This window comes from Larus michahellis, chromosome 2 (assembly GCF_964199755.1).
Source record: "Larus michahellis chromosome 2, bLarMic1.1, whole genome shotgun sequence".
Taxonomy (NCBI): Eukaryota; Metazoa; Chordata; class Aves; order Charadriiformes; family Laridae; genus Larus; species Larus michahellis.
The window spans coordinates 101,913,320-101,932,751 of NC_133897.1; the positions used below are offsets into that span (position 1 = coordinate 101,913,320).

A 19,432-nucleotide genomic window follows, 5' to 3' on the forward strand; every position below is an offset into this window, starting at 1 on the left:
AAAACAAACTCTGACACACATAAGCAACACACAGCAAAAATGTTAGATAGCAACAGCTGACTGCAAACTCTAAGAATGAAGTTGACATACAGATCTCAACCACCCAACTTCAGAGCATTACTTCTTACTGTACAAATTAAGTTTTCACTTCTGAACTCACTCCAGTTAGAATCAACCTAAAATGGAGGAGGAATGTTCCTCCTCTCTTCCAACAAAAATTATGCTTATCCCCACCACAGCTCCTCTGCATTCTTCCCATTACTTTTTTTTCTATTCCTTAAACCTGTGTCATCCCCCCATCCTGCTTTGCAGTCCTGCATCTTGAAGGTACGCAGAGACACAATCCTTTAGCGTCCCTGGCTCACACAGACCTTGCCTTCAGACCAGAGACCCTCCAGACCCCTCCTGAGGGGGGCAAGCTGAGGCTCTGCAGAGGCTAAAGATTTCCAGTTGTTAGGAAAATTTGCAACTGGCTCATGCCAACCATGGAGAAAAGCTAGGATGCAAAGTATAGAATTAAAAGGGTAAATATTTATTCATGCACATGAAGTGTCCCAGCCACACTGAGGCATGCCAAATGTGGTTTTGCACAGGGTTCTTCCACCCTTAAAGCCTTTAGGTACAACATGACTTTACTAATCACTAACACCCACACTATCGATTACTAATCATAGTAAAACTTTGCAAAGCAACCATATTTCTGCAGCATTCGTGCTGCTTGTCCATTCATCCAGATGTCCCTGGAGTCACTCTTGCTATTGTTACTTTTGTATAGTGCCAGCCAACACTGACAGGGTTTCAAAGATGTGTTAGAGGGGTTATAATGCTGCTGTTGCCTTGGTTGACTAAGGGTATCTTTTATGCTTGATGGACAGCTCTTTAAGCTTCCAAAAAGCCAAGTCCTTACTTCCAGGGCTGGGATGTCCTTCTGGTCCTTCCACTGAGCTGGTGTCCTTTTGGGTTTTTTTGTGTTTTTTTTTACTTCAGCATGAACAATACCAAAGTCTCCAGTAAAATTCCACTGCCTCAAACATTTAATGTACTAACAGAGTTAATACACTTTCATACTATAAAGACTGACTGATACAATAGGGAAGGGAATTTTCATAACATAATCCTCTAGGAAACTGAAAGGACAGTATCTGAATCCAGGCAGCACCCAGCTGTGCTCTGTGCTTCCACAGACAAGTACCGGCAAGGGGATGTGCCAGCAGCCCTGCAAATCACTTCCTGCTCACTGCTTCTACTCCAGCTGTGCGCTGGGGTGGCTGCTGTTAAGTGAAATGGCCACACCAGAAAAACTGATCTTCAGGCACTTCCATGACATGCCTATTGCTACAATCAGTACTGTGTTGGTGAGGAAGCAGAGAACCTCATCTTAGAATCATAAAATGGATTGGGCTGGAAGGAACCCTAAAGATCATCTAGTTCCAATCCCCCTGACCTGGGCAGGGACACCTCCCACTAGACCAAGCTGCTCAAAGCCCCATCCAGCCTGGCCTTGAACACTTCCAGGGATGGGGCATCCACAGCTTCCCTGGGCAACCTGTTCCAGTGCCTCACCACCCTCACAGTAAATAATTTCTTCCTAATATCTAATCTAAATCTCCCCTCTTTCAGTTTAAAACTGTTACACCTTGTCCTATTGCTACACTCCCTCATAAAGAGTCCTTCCCCATCTTTCCTGTATCCCTTTAAATACTGAAAGGTCGCTATAAGGTATCCCCAGAGCCTTCTTTTCTCCAGACTGAACAACCCCAACTCTCATAGCCTGTCTTCACAAAAGAGGTGCTCCAGCCCTCTGATCATCTTTGTGGGCAGATGGCTGGACTCCTCTGGACTCACTCCAACAGGTCCACGTCCTTCTTATGTTGGGGGCTCCAGAACTGGATGCAGTACTCCAGGTGGGGTCTCATGAGAGAGGACCAGAGGGGCAGAATCACCTCTCTCGACCTGCTGGCCACGCATCTTTTGATGCAGCCCAGGATGCTGTTGGCTTTCTGGGCTGCGAGTGCACATTGCCAGCTCATATTGAGCTTCTCATTGACCAACATGCCCAAGACCTTCTCCTCAGGGCTGCTTTCAAGCCATTCTCTGCCCAGCCTGTATTTGTGCTTGGGATTGCCCTGACCCACATGCAGGATGTTGCACTTGGCCTTGTTGAACTTCATGAGGTTTGCACAGGCCCACCTCTCAAGCCTGTCCAGGTCCCTCTGGATGGCATCCCTTCCCTCCAGTGTGTTGACCACTCCACACAGCTTGGTGCTGTCTGCAAACTTGCTGAGGGTGCACTCGATCCCACTGTCCATGTCACCGACAAAGATGTTAAATAGCACCAGTCCCAACACCAGCCTCTGAGGAATGCCACTTGTCACTGGTCTCCACTTGGATATTGAGACATTGATCACAACTCTTTGAGTGTGGCCATCCAGACAGTTTCTTATCCACCGACTGGTCCATCTGTTGAGTCCGTGTCTCTCCAATTTAGAGACATGTATGTTGTGCGGGACAGTGTCAAATGCTTTTCACAAGTCCAGGCAACATCAGGCAGGCAGTATCAGTTGCTCTTCCCTTATCCACCAATGGTGTAACCCTGTTGCAGAAGGCCACCAAATTTGTTAGACATGATTTGCCTTCAGTGAAGCCATGCTGGTTGTCACCGATCACCTCCTTATTTACATATGCCTCAGCATATTTTCCATGATCTTGCCAGGCACAGAGATGAGACTGACCTGCCTGTAGTTCCTCAGGTCTTCCTTTTTTCCCCTTTTTAAAAATAGGGGTTATGTTTCCCCTTTTCCAGTTGGTGGGAACTTCACTGGACCGACACAACTTCTTAAATATGATGGATAGTGGCTTAACAACTTCATCTGACAGTTCCCTTGGGACCCGCAGATGTGTCTAATCAGGTCCCATGGATTTGTGCATCTTCAGGTTCCTCAGATGGTCTCAAACCGGATCTTAGGCAGTACCTAACTCTCCCAGTCCCTCCCTTTACCCTTTGTGACTTGAGCGGTGTGGCTAGAGCACTGGCTGGTGAAGACTGAGGCAAAAAAGTCATTGAGTACTTCAGCCTTTTCCATATCCCAGGTGACCAGGTCTCCTGTTTCCTTCCAGAGAGGGCCCACATTTTCCCTAATCTTCCTTTTATCACTGAGGTACCTGTAGAAGCTTTTCTTGTTGCCCTTGACATCCCTGGCCAGATTTAACCCTATTTGGGCTTTAGCTTTCCTAACCTGATCCCTGGCTGCTCAGACAATTTCTCTGTATTCCTCCCAGGCTACCTGTCCTTGCTTACACCCTCTGTAGGCTCCCATTTTCTGTTTGAGTTGTCCAGCAGGCCCTTGTTCATCCACGCAGGCTTCCTGGTGTTTTTGCCTGACTTCCTCGTTGTTGAGGTGCATCACTCCTGAGCTTGGAAGAGGTGATCCTTGAATATTAACCAGCTTTCTTGGGCCCCTCTTCCCTCCAGGGCTTTATCCCATGGTCCTCCGCCAAGCAAAGTACCTGGACCATCTTATGTTGGTCCCAGGAACTACTTCAGAAAATTTTAACAAAGTAAAGACAACTTGACCTCCTATTTTTCCCCCCTTTGCTGCACTCTCATAGTCCAATGAGACCTGTTGACTAAAAATGAAAGCTGGAGCAGAATATCTGCATTTGTACAACTAATGTAAGCAATACCTAGCAGTGAAGTGAATTTTTACCTTTGCGAGGGCCTCATCTACAAAAATGGAGAAAAGTTCACCTTCCTAAACAGAATATCCTGTATTCTGACAATGCCAACTGTATGACAGAGATCACATGTGAAGTACCAGGCCAATTTCTGGGGTCTGACTCTTAACTGCCTACCTACATCTATAACGTAGCTTTAGAGAAAATGACAATCAGTTCTCCAGTGGGCACATTTCAGAAAACTCAATGAAAACTAAAGCTGAATAGGGAAATATAAGAATGGGTTTAAGACTGGAAAATACGGCACATGGAAGGGTGATTGCCTTGAAGTTTCACAACTTGATGTAGGCCTACAGCCCTGGCAGGGGGTGATACTATCTTACAAAACACTAAAAAAAAAAAAAAACAACGAAGGATGGAAGTTGGAATCTGCCCTAAAGCTCCTAGTGCTTGCCTGGAGCATGTTCCAAGCACTTACTGAGCAAGATTCAAGTTCCCAAATGTGCCGCTCATTCTGCAATCCAAACGGCATTGAGGTCTGCCCTGAAAAGCTGAGTGCAGTGCACGAGTCCTGAAAAACTGAGGCCACTAGTCTCTCAATTTCTTGTAAGACACCCCTGCTTCCAGAGTCAGTATCAAAAAGATATTTTTTATTGAGATGTAAGAAGAATTAAACTTCTTTACGGCTAGACACAAAGACGGCATATATCTTACCCGTGGTATGTGGCCTGCATTAGTGCTGTCCAGCCATGAACATTATCCTGTTTATCAATATCAGCGTTTTTCTCGACAAGGAGCTGGACGAGGGACAGCTGTCCAGTTACAGCTGCAATCATTAATGGAGATGCACCATCACCATTGGTAATATTGACCTGACATGGGTCTTCATCAACAATCTCTTTAACCAGCTGGAAGTTTCCTGTAAAACAGCAATAAAACATAATCCACGTGAGCAACAGAGAACTGCTTAGCCACTGAATTCATATGTATTGTGATTTGCTGACATTGGTCTACATTTAGTGAAATTAAAACAGAAAAAATAAAGTATCAGGGCAACTGCAACACTAAAGCTAAATATTTGTATGAATCTTTGGTCTTTTAGTTGATCAGTACATCTTCCCAGGCTACATAACATTGTGGCATAAGCATGAGGTACTGTTGTCCCTCATTTTTCCCTACTTGTACGCTTATAGTACAATCCCATTACAAGAATCATTTTCTGGAATTAATGATTAAGCTATAAAGGCTGTAGAAACTGCCGTGCATCCCACACATGAAGACACAAGTAGGGAATATTTCTATTAAATTGTCATAAAATGATGTTGTGCAAGGAAAACTGATGATACTGAGACACCATGATTTGTCCTTCAGCAGAGCTAAGATCCCTGTTCCAATTCCATAGGCTGAAATCACAGACAGCAAAAACTTTAGAATCAAAGAGACTGGGTGCAAAGGCACTCTGAAAGGTGGTGGTGGCCATCCTTGCCTTAAGCAGATAGAACAATGCCCTATGTCACACTGACCCATAAGCTTCCCTTGCAAAGGTGGTTCACTGATTCTAAAAACTTCTACTGATACAACTCTACAACCTCCCAAGGAATTAATTTATTCTTATATTCAGAAGGGTTTTTTTAACTCTGCCTCCAGTATTTAAAATAAATCTCCAAAGCAAAACTTCCCTTCTTCTTGCTCAAGACTAAGGCATTATTCCTGCCATCTTTCCAGTTCTTTAAAAGTGAACCTAACGTTCAAGTTTCCACATAAAGAGGCTGGTAGCACTGAGTTCTTTTCTAGATTATGAAAAGCAGCACAAAATATGCTACTGAACACATTTTAACCAGGTTGTGGGTTTTTTTTCTAAACCTTAATAAAGGTAGGAACAAGCACTTTTTAAAAATTTATGAGGTAGTCAGGGTGACCTTAAGCAGAGAGCTTAAGCTCACCCAGCTCCCTTACTTTTTTGATGACATATGGCAGGCAAAAGCAGGGAAGAAGCTAAGAGCAAAAAAAAAAAAAAAATCTCTGTGAGCGAATATGTAACACTATAGGAACAAGAGGCAAGAAGAAGCAAATCATCAACCGCTCAACTGCCATGCAAATGGAAAAACTCTCACTTTTAAAAAACCTTCAGATGGTAAACTGCTTCATGACATGAACTGCCTTCAACTCAATCACAGGCACGAACGTTTTCCTTGGAAAGTCAGTCAGAATCCCAGACAACCCCCTGCAGGCACCTGAATGTGCTCACTGAAACTAACACCCACCTGCGCAACTCAGCTAATTTCTTGGAACAGGAAAGATAACAAAAGCACAAAACTACTTTTTTATGTTCCAATTAAGTAAAAGACAGCAGGTGACTTTTTTAACACAGACCCACATCACAGACTTTGTTAAACAGAAACCCTGGAACCTACAGAGACTCCAGAATTGACTTTGAACTCTGGCCTACACACTTCTTAAACTAGTGAGTTGATTTTTTAACAGTGCTGACACCCATAGCAAAGCGTTTCATAAAAAAACAAAAGGAGTACGCTGACCAGTATTCATTTGGCTCCCCCCATAAGAATCCTTCTGACCTAGCACTAACATTTATAAATCTCAAAAGTTACAGGGGTACAAGAAGGGCAGCTGAACTCTCTAAAATCTAACAGACCTGAGTCCTCCGTACAAAGAGGTTTTGGTAGCTGTCGTGGTTTAACCCCAGCCAGCAACTAAGCACCACAGAGCCACTTGCTCATCCCCCCCCTGCAGTGGGACGGGGGAGAGAATCAGAAAAGTTAGAATACTCATGGGTTGAAATAAAGAAATAAACACAGTTTAGTAAGTAAAGCAAAAGCCGCGCATGCAAGCAAAGCAAAACAAGCAACCCATTCATTGCTTCCCATCGGCACACAAGTATTCAGCCACCTCCAAGGAAAGCAGGGTTCTATCACGCATAATGGTTACTTGGGAAGACAAACGCCGTAACTCCAAACGTCCCCTCCTTCCTTCTTCTTCCCCCAGCTTTATATGCCGAGCATGACATCATACAGCGCGGAATATCGCTTTTATCAGTTGGGGTCAGCTGTCACTGCTGTATCCCCTTCCAGCTTCTTGTGTGCCCCCCACCTTCTTGTTGGCAGGCCAGTATGAGAAACTGATAAGTCCTTGACTGCTTAGCAATAACTAAGATATCAATATAACAACTATTCTCATACTAAATCCAAAACACAGCAGCTACTAGAAAGAAAATTAACTCTATCTCAGCTGAAACCAGGACAGTAGCTTACATGTGAGCTAACATTTAAGAAGGAGCTCCCAGTATGGTTACCTACCACCTTCTTGTCCACTATTATGTCTGCTCATTTCTAGTTCTGGCAGCCTGAAAAGCCATGAAGTTCCTGAGATGGTGACTTATGATGGTTAATTGAAAAGCAACTGTTGAACTGCTGTACCAAACCCAGGATGAGACCTGAACACTAAGGCCAGGCTTGACCATTTAAAACACACCTCTTAGTTTTCAGTAGGAATGCAATAAAAATAAAACTTGGAAGATAACTGTCAATCTAAAGATGCATTGCTGAAATCCATTTGGACAGATGTTGGCAAAAAATGGTATTTCCCTACACAAAAATCACTCATTTACAAATAATAAAAAAAAAAAAAAAAAGTAAAAATTCATCAAAAACTGTGAAAGTTGCTGACTTAAGAGCTCTCTTCAGGTTGCAGCTTCCTGTTGAAAGCAAGGTGAATCATACTGAAGGTTTCATGATTATGTTACAGTAAGGAATGGGTACATGAACTAAAAAGCTGAAATGAGAGGCAGCTGTGCTCACCCCTAAAGCTCACATGTTCTGTATGTACCTATCACAGTCAGGAAGGATAGAGCCAGCTTTCTGTGCACTGTGACCCGATTTTCTAGGCCACAGACACAGAAAACACAGCCCCAGTAAGGATTAGGTCCACCACAATGCACAAGGCTGTATTACCAATGTTTCCTCATTGTCTGGGACATTTTAGTCCCAAGTAAGGGCAGGCTGATTGGAGAAGAAACAAACCTCTTGGGTCTCATGGGACACCTCTCATGACTTCACTGGACATGAGATTTAATCTCACATGAGAATAACATGTTTCAATATTTGGAAAAAAAAATAGATCAGGAACTTTACTGCTGAGTGGCTTTTTTTTCTGACTGTCTACATAGCTAGGACTGCTGGCAATAGTATAAACGTGCTATCATATAGCTGAAAACTTATTTAAATGGCAAAATATCAATTGTAAGAGCAGTAATAAGATAAGGTTCAAGTACTGAATCTCTCTAACCTTTCGAAGAGATAGCAAATAGTGCAGAGTTTTCTGACTAGCGACATTATCAGGAACCTCAGCAGAAAGTGAATAGTCCTCTTTCTCATGCCAAAGCTACCAGACAGTAAGCCTCAAGCCAAACTCATAATTTCAGTACTTTTTCCTATTCTGGAAGATCCAGGAAAATAGGTAACCAGAAAGCAGCCTGCCATCCACCATGGGTACAACCCATCAAAGCCTGGATGAAATTTAAATCAGGATGGTACTGCCTATTTCTGCTCACCATGGAACAGTTTTAGCAGTTGTGTGCTCATGAAAGTCACTCTTGCTCAGGAAAGAACATGTAAGACCTAAGACTCTAAAGAGCAATTACAATGCTAACACGCTTTTGTACCAATTAGCACTTTTGTTTTCGTACTTCAAGTTTGCCAAGAAGGAAAAAAAAAAAAAAAAAAAAATCTTATTAAAGGTAGCATGGCCTTGGAATCACTGCAACTACTAAATCGCACCATTTTGTCATGAAGGGACAAGCAGGAATTCATAAAAGATCTTCTTATATTGGAATGTGAAAAGATCTAAACTACAGAAACAAATGTATTTTTAAAATTAAAAGAAAAATATGGAAAAAAACAAACAAACAAAAAAACAAAACAAAAAAATAAGGAAAAAAATGTAAAAACAGAACACGCCTCAGCTTCCCACGTTAACAAACAAACATGCTCTGAGGTTACAAGAACCAGACGTGGTAGAAGAGTCCTACTTACCCAATTTCAAAGCATGAAAGACATCAGGCTGCCTCTTTTCTGTATCTGGAAGAAATAGAAATACTTCTATTAGCCATCATTAAAAAAGAAAAAAATTCTAGTAAAATTTTTATAGCAAGGACCATTAAAATTTACATAAAGGTACTATAAAACATACATTTGGACATACATTTAATGAAAACAAAGAAAGCACGGATAACCTTTTTACTCCCTTTAGGAAGAATGACTCACCTGTATGGTTCTCTGTGCACAATTAAAGCTACAAACTATAATAAAGCACCAGTACAGGCCTTTGCCTTTCAACTTTCATTCACTATCTGGAAATTGTATTTGGAAACTTCTGTGTTTCCTGCCTGGAAGGCTAAAATATCAATTAAAGAACCACAGTATGGTTCTGTGGTCTAGTGTAATCCTCTGTACAACAGCAAGCACTCAAATAGTACAAGATTATTTTGAAAGGTGACTCAAAAGGAGTTTTACAAGATGTCTCATTTTTATTTCCTCTTCAGTATTGCCAGGTTAATTTGTGAAGGTCACAAAAATAATAGGGATGATTTAAGTCCACAGCTTGCTATTTGTGCATTAACTGATATCCTTCAGCTCCCAGGTCATCATCCCCAAAATAAGAACTTACAAATTTTAGTATTTTGAGTGAAAGATCTTTCCTTCGACTTGCCTTCAAAGTGCTTTGCAACTGATGACACTACGTAACATGAGGAAAAAATAGTGACATGTTTTGCACCTTCTACTCAAGCCAGAAAAAATGTATCCTCCTCCATCTTCCAAAGCATTACTGACACTACAGAACCAATAGGATTTTAAGGAAAACAACAGGATGTTGAGAGATTTTCCGAGCCCGATTCTACCATTTTTATGATAAGAAAAGGTTAATGTTCATAGCTTGACTGCAAAGGAAGTAATTTAAAAATGCTGAACAGAAGCAATTGCTAGGAAGCCCCAAAAAACATAAGAAACTCTAATTTTAAGACTGGGAAAGAGAGCTATGGGTCATATTTTGTCCTGGTTCAGAAACTGATCTTACAGAAGGAACTGTGTATGATCTCACCACTGGAAAACAGATTTCAAAAGACTAGTTTAGAAAAGGACCAGACTCTGTACTTGGCATGTGAAAAGACTGGAAGAGAGGTAGCCTCAGGGAGCAGAAGACCATGAGGAGAAGCCAGAAAGAACGACTACCATCTGAGTAAGCTGAAGCAAAGACAGGGACCAAATACAAGCAACACCCAAGCCATTTCAGGTTGTTTTGAATTTGTTACTGAAAACAGCCCTAAGAAGAGAGTTGCTTTCTTTTGGGAGGCAATTCACCCTATCTATGGCAATAGATTAGAAGACAAGTTCCTTTTCTACTGCCTTCTGTATAAGAGAGAGGATCTTTTTTTCTTCCCAGGATATACAAGACTCAATGCTAGGAGGAGACTGAAGCCATGTTCACAAACCAATGCAGAAATTTATGTGGAGGCTTAACATTTTTTCCCCCCTCTCTCTGCCCCGATTAGTTACGACCCTTCTGCTGATGGAAACTCTCCCTCAGCAGAGGCGACAGGAACACCGACCTTCTTTAACGCAAGTCCATTCTCCTAGCTTAAACGCATTTCTTCAATACTTTGAAGTTGTATGACTACAGAAGACTTTCAAGACTCATCAGGCCAACTCTGCCTGCACATACGTTCTGTATGTGCAAACACACAGGCAAGGTATAAAGCGCTGCACTAGCGAATCCCACAGATGTCTGCATCTCTCTGTGTACTGTAACCAAATGATGTCTATTCCTCAGAGACTGGTCATGAGCAAATGTCTACAGTCAGCCGGTTCCGTCTGGTAGCATGGCTGTATGAATGCCCTAGCTCCACCTTAACCTATGAGTCAACATCTGACTAAGTTAACACCTACTCTGAAGCAGAAAGAGATGTCAGATTTTTGTCCTTGCTTCTTAAAGTACAAGGGAAGCATGACCTGCAGGAATGACACCAAATTTAAATAAAACATAACAATTTGGGGGATTGCAGACATGTCCACACAGCAGTGTAATACAGACATAATTAGGTAAGATTTAAAAAAGCCTATTTGGGTATCACAAGTGGCAGAGAACCTAGAGTGGACTATCCTACGTCACACGCTTTCTGCCACCATGGCTGGATGGGTGGTAGCACCTGGAAAAGGTTCTTTCTAGGGCTAGCCACATCCTTAGATTTCATAGTAAGTACTCTAAAGCTGAAAAATCCAGATGCAGCTCTTCCAAACCCTCTTGTTAAGTACCTCCCAGCACTGCTCTGCATCATAAAGCACAAATACCTTAAAAAGTGTCCCCAAACAGCTACATACAGAATAAGGTCTCACACTCTGAAATGACTTATGGACATTCAGATGTCCAACATAACGTCCAAACCAAACTGTCTGATTTCAGGAACAGATCTAATGCATTTCTGTTAGCATAAACAAACGTCTGCAGAAGGAAAAAGGAGCAAATCCACAATACTTTACAAAACTAACATAAGACGTTAATAACATTATTTTATAGAACCATCTACAAAGAAAAGCCAATTTGGAAAGATATCTGGGAGAGATACCTGCGATAAGTAAAAAATTTTTAAAAACTAAATTCATTAACATTCCAAACTGGCAGGTGACAGCAAGTAAGTTTAACCTTTATCTTAAAAAAACCAAACTAGGAAATTACACATAAAAAACTGACAACAGAATACGAAGGTACTTAGTAATTTAAAAAACAAACTTGTGAAATTACTGGTAAAGACACACAGTATACTATTCTGTTCCTTTGGTTGAGTGTGCAGTACTGGGTATGCTAGTTAAGACTGAAGGGAAAATTTTGTAGTCTAAGTTTGCTCACACCTTCTGAAGCCTTTAGATCACCTAGTTAAGATATTACCTCTCTCTACAAAATCTTGGATTTCTTATATCCTTCCACGCTGATGGCTAAAGCTACATGACCACCAGATATTATTTAATTACATGGTCACAAAATGTTTCTTCATCAATTCTCTTGCCTAATTCCCTGCACCTAACAAATGCATTACAAGGCAAAACTAAAACCCATAAAAGCAGCATTTCTTAAGTTCATTATACTTGAGATTTGCATTGAAATAATGTTATTTTTATCTAGTTTTGTAATACAAGAGTACAGTGTGTGTGTTTATCTGTGTGCACACACACAGAGGCATATTCACATTTGAGGGGAGGAGGTTGCTTATAAATTTTATGACGTCTTGAAGTTAATTAAGCATTCCCCTCTCCTGCAAGGAACAGAAAAGTTGGGGACGTGCTGACTTGTTATTCATCCACATTAATACTTGGTTTTCTTAGAATACACAGTCCACTATCAAAGGATTTTGAGGAGGTTTCGTATACTCAGAGAGTGATAGAAAAAAACATTAGGTTAACCTAACCTGGCTTTCTGCATGTACATGCCTTGTATGCAACACCCAAAGAAAATCCAACAATGAGTTTTAGAAAGCATTTAACCTTGATTGCAACCATTAGAGATTGCACGCCTCTACGAAGTCACTCCAGGTCCAAGCTTCACCACAAAACATAGCTTCTTATTTCCCATTCAAATTCTTCTAAATTTAAACTCAGGTTTTTTCTTTGGCTGCCATATAAAAAGGGCTTCCAGTACTGGACTTCCTGCCCTTAATGTGCACTTTATTAATAATCACACCTCTAAACAACCACCTCCTCATGAAGCTGGACAGACTGAACTTCTTCATTCTCTCCTTACAAGGCAGGTTTTCTAGATTTTATATCATTTAGGTTTTTATTGAGTTCGCAATATCCTTTCTTTGATATCCTATTCTAGTTTTGATGTCCCTTCTTTAGTGTCATTTCGAGTAGGCCTTTGCAATTGTCTTCCTAAATGAGCACCTATATCATGTGTTTTAAATGCAAAAAAAAATTAAAACATTGAAACATTTTAAGATGTTTCACATGATTTTTATTGCAGGACAGGAATGCCCTCATGCTAACGTGGAGGTAATCTGCTGAAGCTGGGCATTCCTGCCTCATCTGAGGTAGGTGTACCTACTCCACCATTTTAAAAAGAGTCTAGTTACGAATTATAAAGAACATTGTGTACATCCAAAATAATCCCTTCAATTTCTAAATATGCAATCAAAACTTCAAGAAAGCGAAACAAAAAACTAATGCTCCATACCTGCCTGGGGTCTGATCGTTGTGAGAGATTCCAGGTAGTCCTTCATGTCTTTGTGTTTGAAGCCAACAGAGATTTCAAAAGGTGTTTTATGTAGTACATTCAGGTGATCAGGATTGGCACCTTTCTCCATGAGCTGCTGTGCCAAGCTCACCTTTCCACAAACAGCTGCCAGCATTAAAGGACTCCAGCCCATAGTCTTCACAGTGTAATTACAATCAGCTCCCCAGTCTAGTAACAGATGTACCACTGCCTCATGTCCATGTTGAGCAGCTGCCATTAATGGAGTGATATCGGGAAGGTCGTCTCTGCTGCTGTTAAGTACATTCGTGCTAAAATGGTCGTAATTGTCTACAAAAGCTCCAGATTCCAGCAACAATTTCACCATGCTGACGTGGCCGCCTCTGGAGGCCATTGTAAGGACACTGGCTCCTAACTTATTCTGTGCATTTTGATCAGCACCGTTCTCCAGCAAGATGTGAGCCACGCTTAGATGTCCAAACCTTGAGAGAAAGAGATAAGGAAGAGAATTAACATCTTGTATGGCAGAGACTTTTCAAAGAAAACCAACATACTCTGAACATGGACAACATTGTTGCCAAATTGGTCTATTAACTAATACACTAGGTGGGATCATGCATGCATGACTGAATGTGGCAGTGGTCACCTTACTGCAGAGGAGCAATCAACAGCTGAGGACTGTAAATTAAACCATTCCACATGTACCAGTGACCATGCTCATAAATCAAACACCCATTTTAAGAGGATCAAAGCAGAGGTCAAAGCAGCAAGGTGCTAGACTCATTTTCAACTGCATGGCATCAAGACTTAACTTCCATAAACCACAGAGTCACTTTCATCCTCTTATTTCCAGGCCTGTGTCACATTCAGGAATCAAAGCCAGTTTGTTTGCAGGTATCTTAATTAAGTACCCTCACTACTGTTGAACAAGTAGAGAAAAACTTCAAAGAGTCAATGCTAAAGAAAAAAAAAAAGAAAAAAAAAAAAGATCGTTTTATCAACTGGATAGCCAGTCTTCTGTGTTTGCATCATCCCTTGCTTTCCAGTTGTGAACCACCAACAAACCCCCACAATGGAAGAAGGCTCAGATAAGACAGGCATGTGCCCATGAAGCTCAGGGAAGTAAACAGCGAGTGGCCACAGCTGTTGTAAAGGAAGCTGAACTTCTCTCAACAAAAAGGGGACCAGAGAGTGGCCTTTGTTTCAGAGGAACAGCTCTATCAGCAGAGTGGGACAACTGGCTGTGAATGGCCTTCCCCAAAATAATTGACAGAAAGTATTATCTTCCTGAGTCGGCCAGACCAGCACGGGGGAAATGTCTTCGCAGATCAGCCCAACGCAGAGCACCAAAACTGAGCAGTCAACAAAACAAATTTTGAGGAGAGCAAGGGGCTTAAGCTGCCTTCCAGTGACACATTGCTTCCTGGCAACTGGGGGCGCCCAGCATCATGATGTTGAGCATACAGGGACTGCTAACGGGCATTTTGTTAGTCCTGCAGTTCAACTGTGTGTTGCAGTTCCCACATTAGGCTTGTCCTGTCATTCGTTTCAGTGGCCAGTCCGTCCCAATCCACAACACTTGTGTTACGATTTCAGGAGATTGCTGCATCGCTAGGCAAAATCAAATTCCTGTGTAACATCCAGTATCTTCCAATAAGAAAATGTGGTGTTAAAGCATTAAACTCATCTTGTATGGAATATCTAAAAGAACTTGGTCAGAGTATTGAACTCTGACGCGAGTTTTCACCAGTAACCCAGCTTTAATACAACTTGACTATCAGAGGCTTTGGTAGTTTGTCAGTAAGCAAAAGACAATCACGCATGCCATACACCCAACCAGCTAACTGACCATGAGAAAATGGAAACCTTTTGCCGTTCTTCAGCTCACTAATCCCACATTTTAATATACATAATACACTGACAAGGTGTGTACTTTGTGCTCTTCTTGCAGATATCGTGCATTTCTATACGCTTGAGCAGTGTTTAACAAAATCAAGCTTTGATCCTCCCTTTGTACACTGCAGCAAAACAAATATTAGTTGAGGAAATCCCGAAGAATGCTACTAACCACTAACTGCAGACAGGAGACCAAAACTCCCTAGTTTCCTTTCAGAAAGCACATAGTTGCAGGGGGAAGCCTCCAGGACCTACCTAGTCCCTAGGTCTATCCTGATAGCCTTCACTGTGTCACTTCAGTAGAGCCTGCAACCACTGCACACATGATTAATTTTATGCATATATGCTATCTCCTGTCCAACTTCAACAGGACTAACCACAGCCAGAAAATTAAACATGTACATAGTTCTAAACCTGCATTTGTACAAACACTATGTTTCCTTTTTGGTTATCCATTAAAAAGAAAAAAGAAACATGCTCTTCCACTTTAAGCTTTCTCCGCAGGATTCAATGATATCTACATTGCTTTTCAAATGGCAGAAAGTAATTTCTTTAAAACAGGGAGAGGGTTATAGTGATTTGAGTTTATTGTTTTTAGAGAACGAGCGTATGGTTTTCATTAAGGGGAAAAAATCTAAGAACATTTCTGCAGCTTTTTTCCTTTTTTTTTAACCTTCATAAAATAACAAAATTGTTGAACCTTGTCTTCCTTGTTCTTACTGGGAAACCAGCTGTGTGACTCATTCTTTGGGAACTTTCTATGGGCTTTAATTGAAAAGAGAAATGTTGACTTTGAAAAAGACTCTTTTCTTCCAAGTATTTTAATCTGTTTTGAAACAAGAAAAAAAAAAACAAACCCAAAAAACACTTATCCTCTCAATTAAACATTCGATTGCTACAGGAAAAGACTGCCCTCCAACACTGCAAAACATGTCTGTAAACCCAGAAGGTACTTGTATATGTAAAGACAAGCGCAAACACAAGCATTAGCAATACGGGAACCTCCCACAACCCAGCAGCGGGTTACACGAAGCACAGCGTCACCGATGCAGAAAGCAATCCAGTTTTGTCATTAAAAAAAACCTCAGCAATAGTCTTCCATATCCTCCAGCGAGCCATTTAGGAAAATATGGAAAAGCCAAGGGAAAAGGAATTATTTCTGTTTCCTTCAGCATGTTTTATGTCAGAGGCAAGTTTTCAACAGGTAGGTAAGACAGATACGTACCAAAAAAAAATTTTAAAAAAGACAGAAAATGAAGTAAGCGCATCTTATTTCCACAGAAGAAAAGAGAGGAGCAGTGTTTTCATGTTCAGGTTACCTCTGACTGCGATTCTGCCCTGGTTTTTACCCAACAAATAGCTCCGATCACCACATCTTTAAGATGGAAGGGGAAAAATACGTAACTCCCCAGTACCATACTTACCCAAATTTAAACCCGACAACCCCTCCTCACCCATCCCCGGGAAAGGCAACAGGTGAATATTCCCCCCGGGATAACCACACCAAGCCACGACCCACCGCGGCCTACAACATGGCGCCTTCCCCCCCCCCACGCTGACTCCCCTGGATCCCCCCCATAGCGCTCCCGGGCGCCCTCCCCCGGCCTGGGGAGCAGGATTTGGAGGGCGAAAGGGACCGAGCGCCGGCGGCAGCCCCGGGGCGGGGAAGGGAGGGCCGCCGAGGCCAGCCTCGGCGGCCCTCCCTTCCCCGCCCCGGGGCTGCCGCCGGCGCGGTAGCCGCCTTGCCGCTGAGTAGGCCGGTGCCCCGCGGCAAGGAGAGATGGCGGCCGAAGACCCCGATCCCGGCCCTTACCTGGCCGCCTGCATGAGGGGGCTCCATCCGTAGTGGTTCCTGCTCTGTACCGAGGCCCCCTTCCGCAGCAGGAACCGCACCAGCTGCTCGTGTCCCCCGGCCGCCGCGAACTGCAGCCCGGTGTTGCCGGCCTCGTCAGTGCAGTCCACGGGCACGGCGGGGGCCGGCGGGACGGAGGTTTCGCCGCGGGGCTCCACCGCCGCCTCCTCGGTACCGCAGGAGGAAGGGGCGGCCGGATCGCCGCCGCCACCGGGCAGCCCCAAGAGGCGCCGGGCGGTCTCGCAGTCGCCCTGCTCGCAGGCGCGGAGGAAGAGCTGGACCTGGGGGGGAACCCCGCACTCCCCCATGGGCAGCGCCGGACGGCCCCGAGCAGCTCGGCCGCCCGCCACCACCGCCGCCCCCGCCGCCGGCGGCTCGGCGGCCGCCGGGAAGGCAGCGGGGAGGAGGGGACTCCGCCGGCAGGAGGAGGCCGGCCGAAGGCGGCCGCAGCGCCCCGGCCTCTCTGGCACGGCAGCGAGGGGAAGGCGGGCAGGGCCGCGATCTTCGGAGCCGGCGAAGGGCTTCCCCGCCTGGCCCGAGGGCCTAGGCGCGTCTCCCGGCCGGGACGGCCTCCCCTGACCCGGCGGTGTCAGCCCTCCTCGCCCTGGGTCACCGCGGCTCCTGCCCCCTTCCCCGGGTGTTTTCTGTCATACACTGGCATCTGGGCTGCAACCGCTTTCCACGGCGCGTTCTTGCTGCCATTGCTGACCTCCACCCAGCGAAGTGTCTCCGATGTACGTGGTTTTCTGCTGGGGGTCACCACAGCAAGCCCTCACTCGCATCCAACACAACAATCCCTTTTTTTCTGCTTCGTAACATGATTTCGACAGCCTGGCACGGTGCCTCCCTGTCAGCCCCGCTCCGCTTACATGATACTTCAGCCTTTGCTTGCACCTTGTTGTTCCCTCAGCTCCAAACTGGTCTCTTCCTTCGCAGAGATACAAGACCCATAGTTGAATCATTCCCCAAAAAAACACGTTTCCCGCCTATCAGTTAGTCTTTCTGCTTAAAGAGTTTGAGCATAAAATTCCAATTTCTTGTGGCATTTATAAGTACCTTCTCTTCAGCTTTGGCCTCACAGGTAACCTGAAATCTTTTCCAGTTTATACTGATTTACAAAGTGAGAAAAAAAAAAATAAAGCACCCATGAAATAACTCTTGAACTGCAGTTGACCAATCACTTAAGGATATTGTGTTGTGTCCCTGTAAGTTTGGGCAGGTTGTTCGGTATTAAAATCATTGCCTCCGATGTCAGAACACGGACTTACTGCAGTGGTGGAGGGTTTGGGGACGAGAAGACTAGGAGAGGTTATGGGGAGTGTAGTGAAACCACCAAATGCCACTAAAATGAGGGCATCCCCTAGTTTTAGGCAGTGGCATCCGTATGCTCCAAGTTATATGGCTTTCTGCCTCTGGTCCACTTGCAAATCCAGGCTGCCGGACCATCATGGCCAAGGGCCAAACATGTTACACTTTGAGAAAGACTCCAGCAAACAAGAGTCCTGGCTGTGTTTATGGCCACTTAAACCAGTCCTCTGGGAAAGTATCGTTCACAGCAAAGAAAAAAAATACACTTTTTGCAAATTTATCATTACAGAAAAAATAGGACAAATTCATAGACAAACTAAATATTCAGCAATGTTCCCTCCATTCTAGATACCATATGTTAACTCTTGTAACATATGTAAATATTTAACATACGTACTTATGTTAAATAATTTCCTTAAGCATAAAGATGCTTCCACTGGTCATCTTCAGAGGCAAGATACGTGGCTAGGTAGACTTTTGGTCTAGCCAGTACAACCATTCTTAGTTTACAATAGTATGAGGAGCTTACCATTATCAATAAAGCCAGATAGTGCAATCCATTCTGCAAGATTTCAGAGTCTGGAAGAAGGGAATGGCAAGAGTGATTAATGCAATACATTATTCATGATTCAAGGAAACTGGGTCATACTTACCATATCAAAGTGCATGCTTGGATATGGTCAAATTAGTGACAGAATCACTCCAGTTTATCTTTGAGATAAGCTACTGAACACGTTGATCGTACAAATTTATGTTATGTAGCTTACGATTACGCTATCAAATTCTACTAATGGTTTGAAACTCCAGCCAAAGATATCATGAATGTAATTAGGAACGTAACAGCAAAAGATGCAACTCTTATTTTTAGAAACTGATAAGTAAGCAATAGGAGATATTTGTTGGGGTTTACTAAATGAGAGGAAATTATTTGTGCTAAATTCTCCTGCTAAATTGTGCTGCTGTCATCTGATGGTCGTTACTATCTTCAGTCAGCATCCGCGGCATTTGTACAGATATGATCACTCAGTGATTTCTGTCACTGCTAGAGAATCAAAATATCACAAGGGCAAGGAAAAAATAACCAGATCTCTTCTGAAATGAATGAAGTGCTATAGAATATTCTTATGGTGATGCAGTGCCAAGCTCTCTGGAAAATACAGGACTTGATTTCTTCACCAATGAAAGAACAACCTAAGCCTTTCGAACGGTTCACTAGGGTAAGAGGATGGAGAAAGCTTAGGTTGGAAGATAGTACAGGAAAAAACAAAACCAAGATTCTCAAGTGCAGATTGTGCATTAGTCATTTGGAAGATTTGTCCAAAATGCATCTGGTTTGTCCAGTCAGTGAAAAATGCATTGCTTTTGACAAGAAATTCCTTCACGTCACCAATGTGCTCATTTATATAGGTCAGTGTTGGAGTGCTTGAGGTTGAAATAACTTAAAAC

The 19,432-nt window shown here is 43.1% G+C and overlaps 1 protein-coding gene across 4 annotated transcripts in view; it reads right to left on the minus strand.

The window, feature by feature from the left end:
• ANKS6 (ankyrin repeat and sterile alpha motif domain containing 6) overlaps nucleotides 1-17,053 on the minus strand; it is a 44,308-nt gene extending 27,255 nt beyond the window's left edge. For 3 of the 4 annotated variants that reach the window (XR_012585674.1, XM_074576418.1, XM_074576420.1), the window contains exons 1-4: nucleotides 16,640-17,053; nucleotides 12,913-13,412; nucleotides 8,724-8,768; nucleotides 4,390-4,594 (exon numbers count right to left, since the gene is read on the minus strand). Coding sequence is in view for 2 of the 4 variants with exons in the window: in XM_074576418.1 (XP_074432519.1) it covers nucleotides 4,390-4,594; nucleotides 8,724-8,768; nucleotides 12,913-13,412; nucleotides 16,640-16,986 (1,097 nt within the window). In the remaining 2 variants the exon portion in view is untranslated. Of the gene's footprint in view, nucleotides 1-4,389; nucleotides 4,595-8,723; nucleotides 8,769-12,912; nucleotides 13,413-16,145; nucleotides 16,209-16,639 lie in introns of those variants that run through there. The other variant, XR_012585675.1, reaches the window with a different exon arrangement.
• Nucleotides 17,054-19,432: the final 2,379 nt, after the last annotated feature.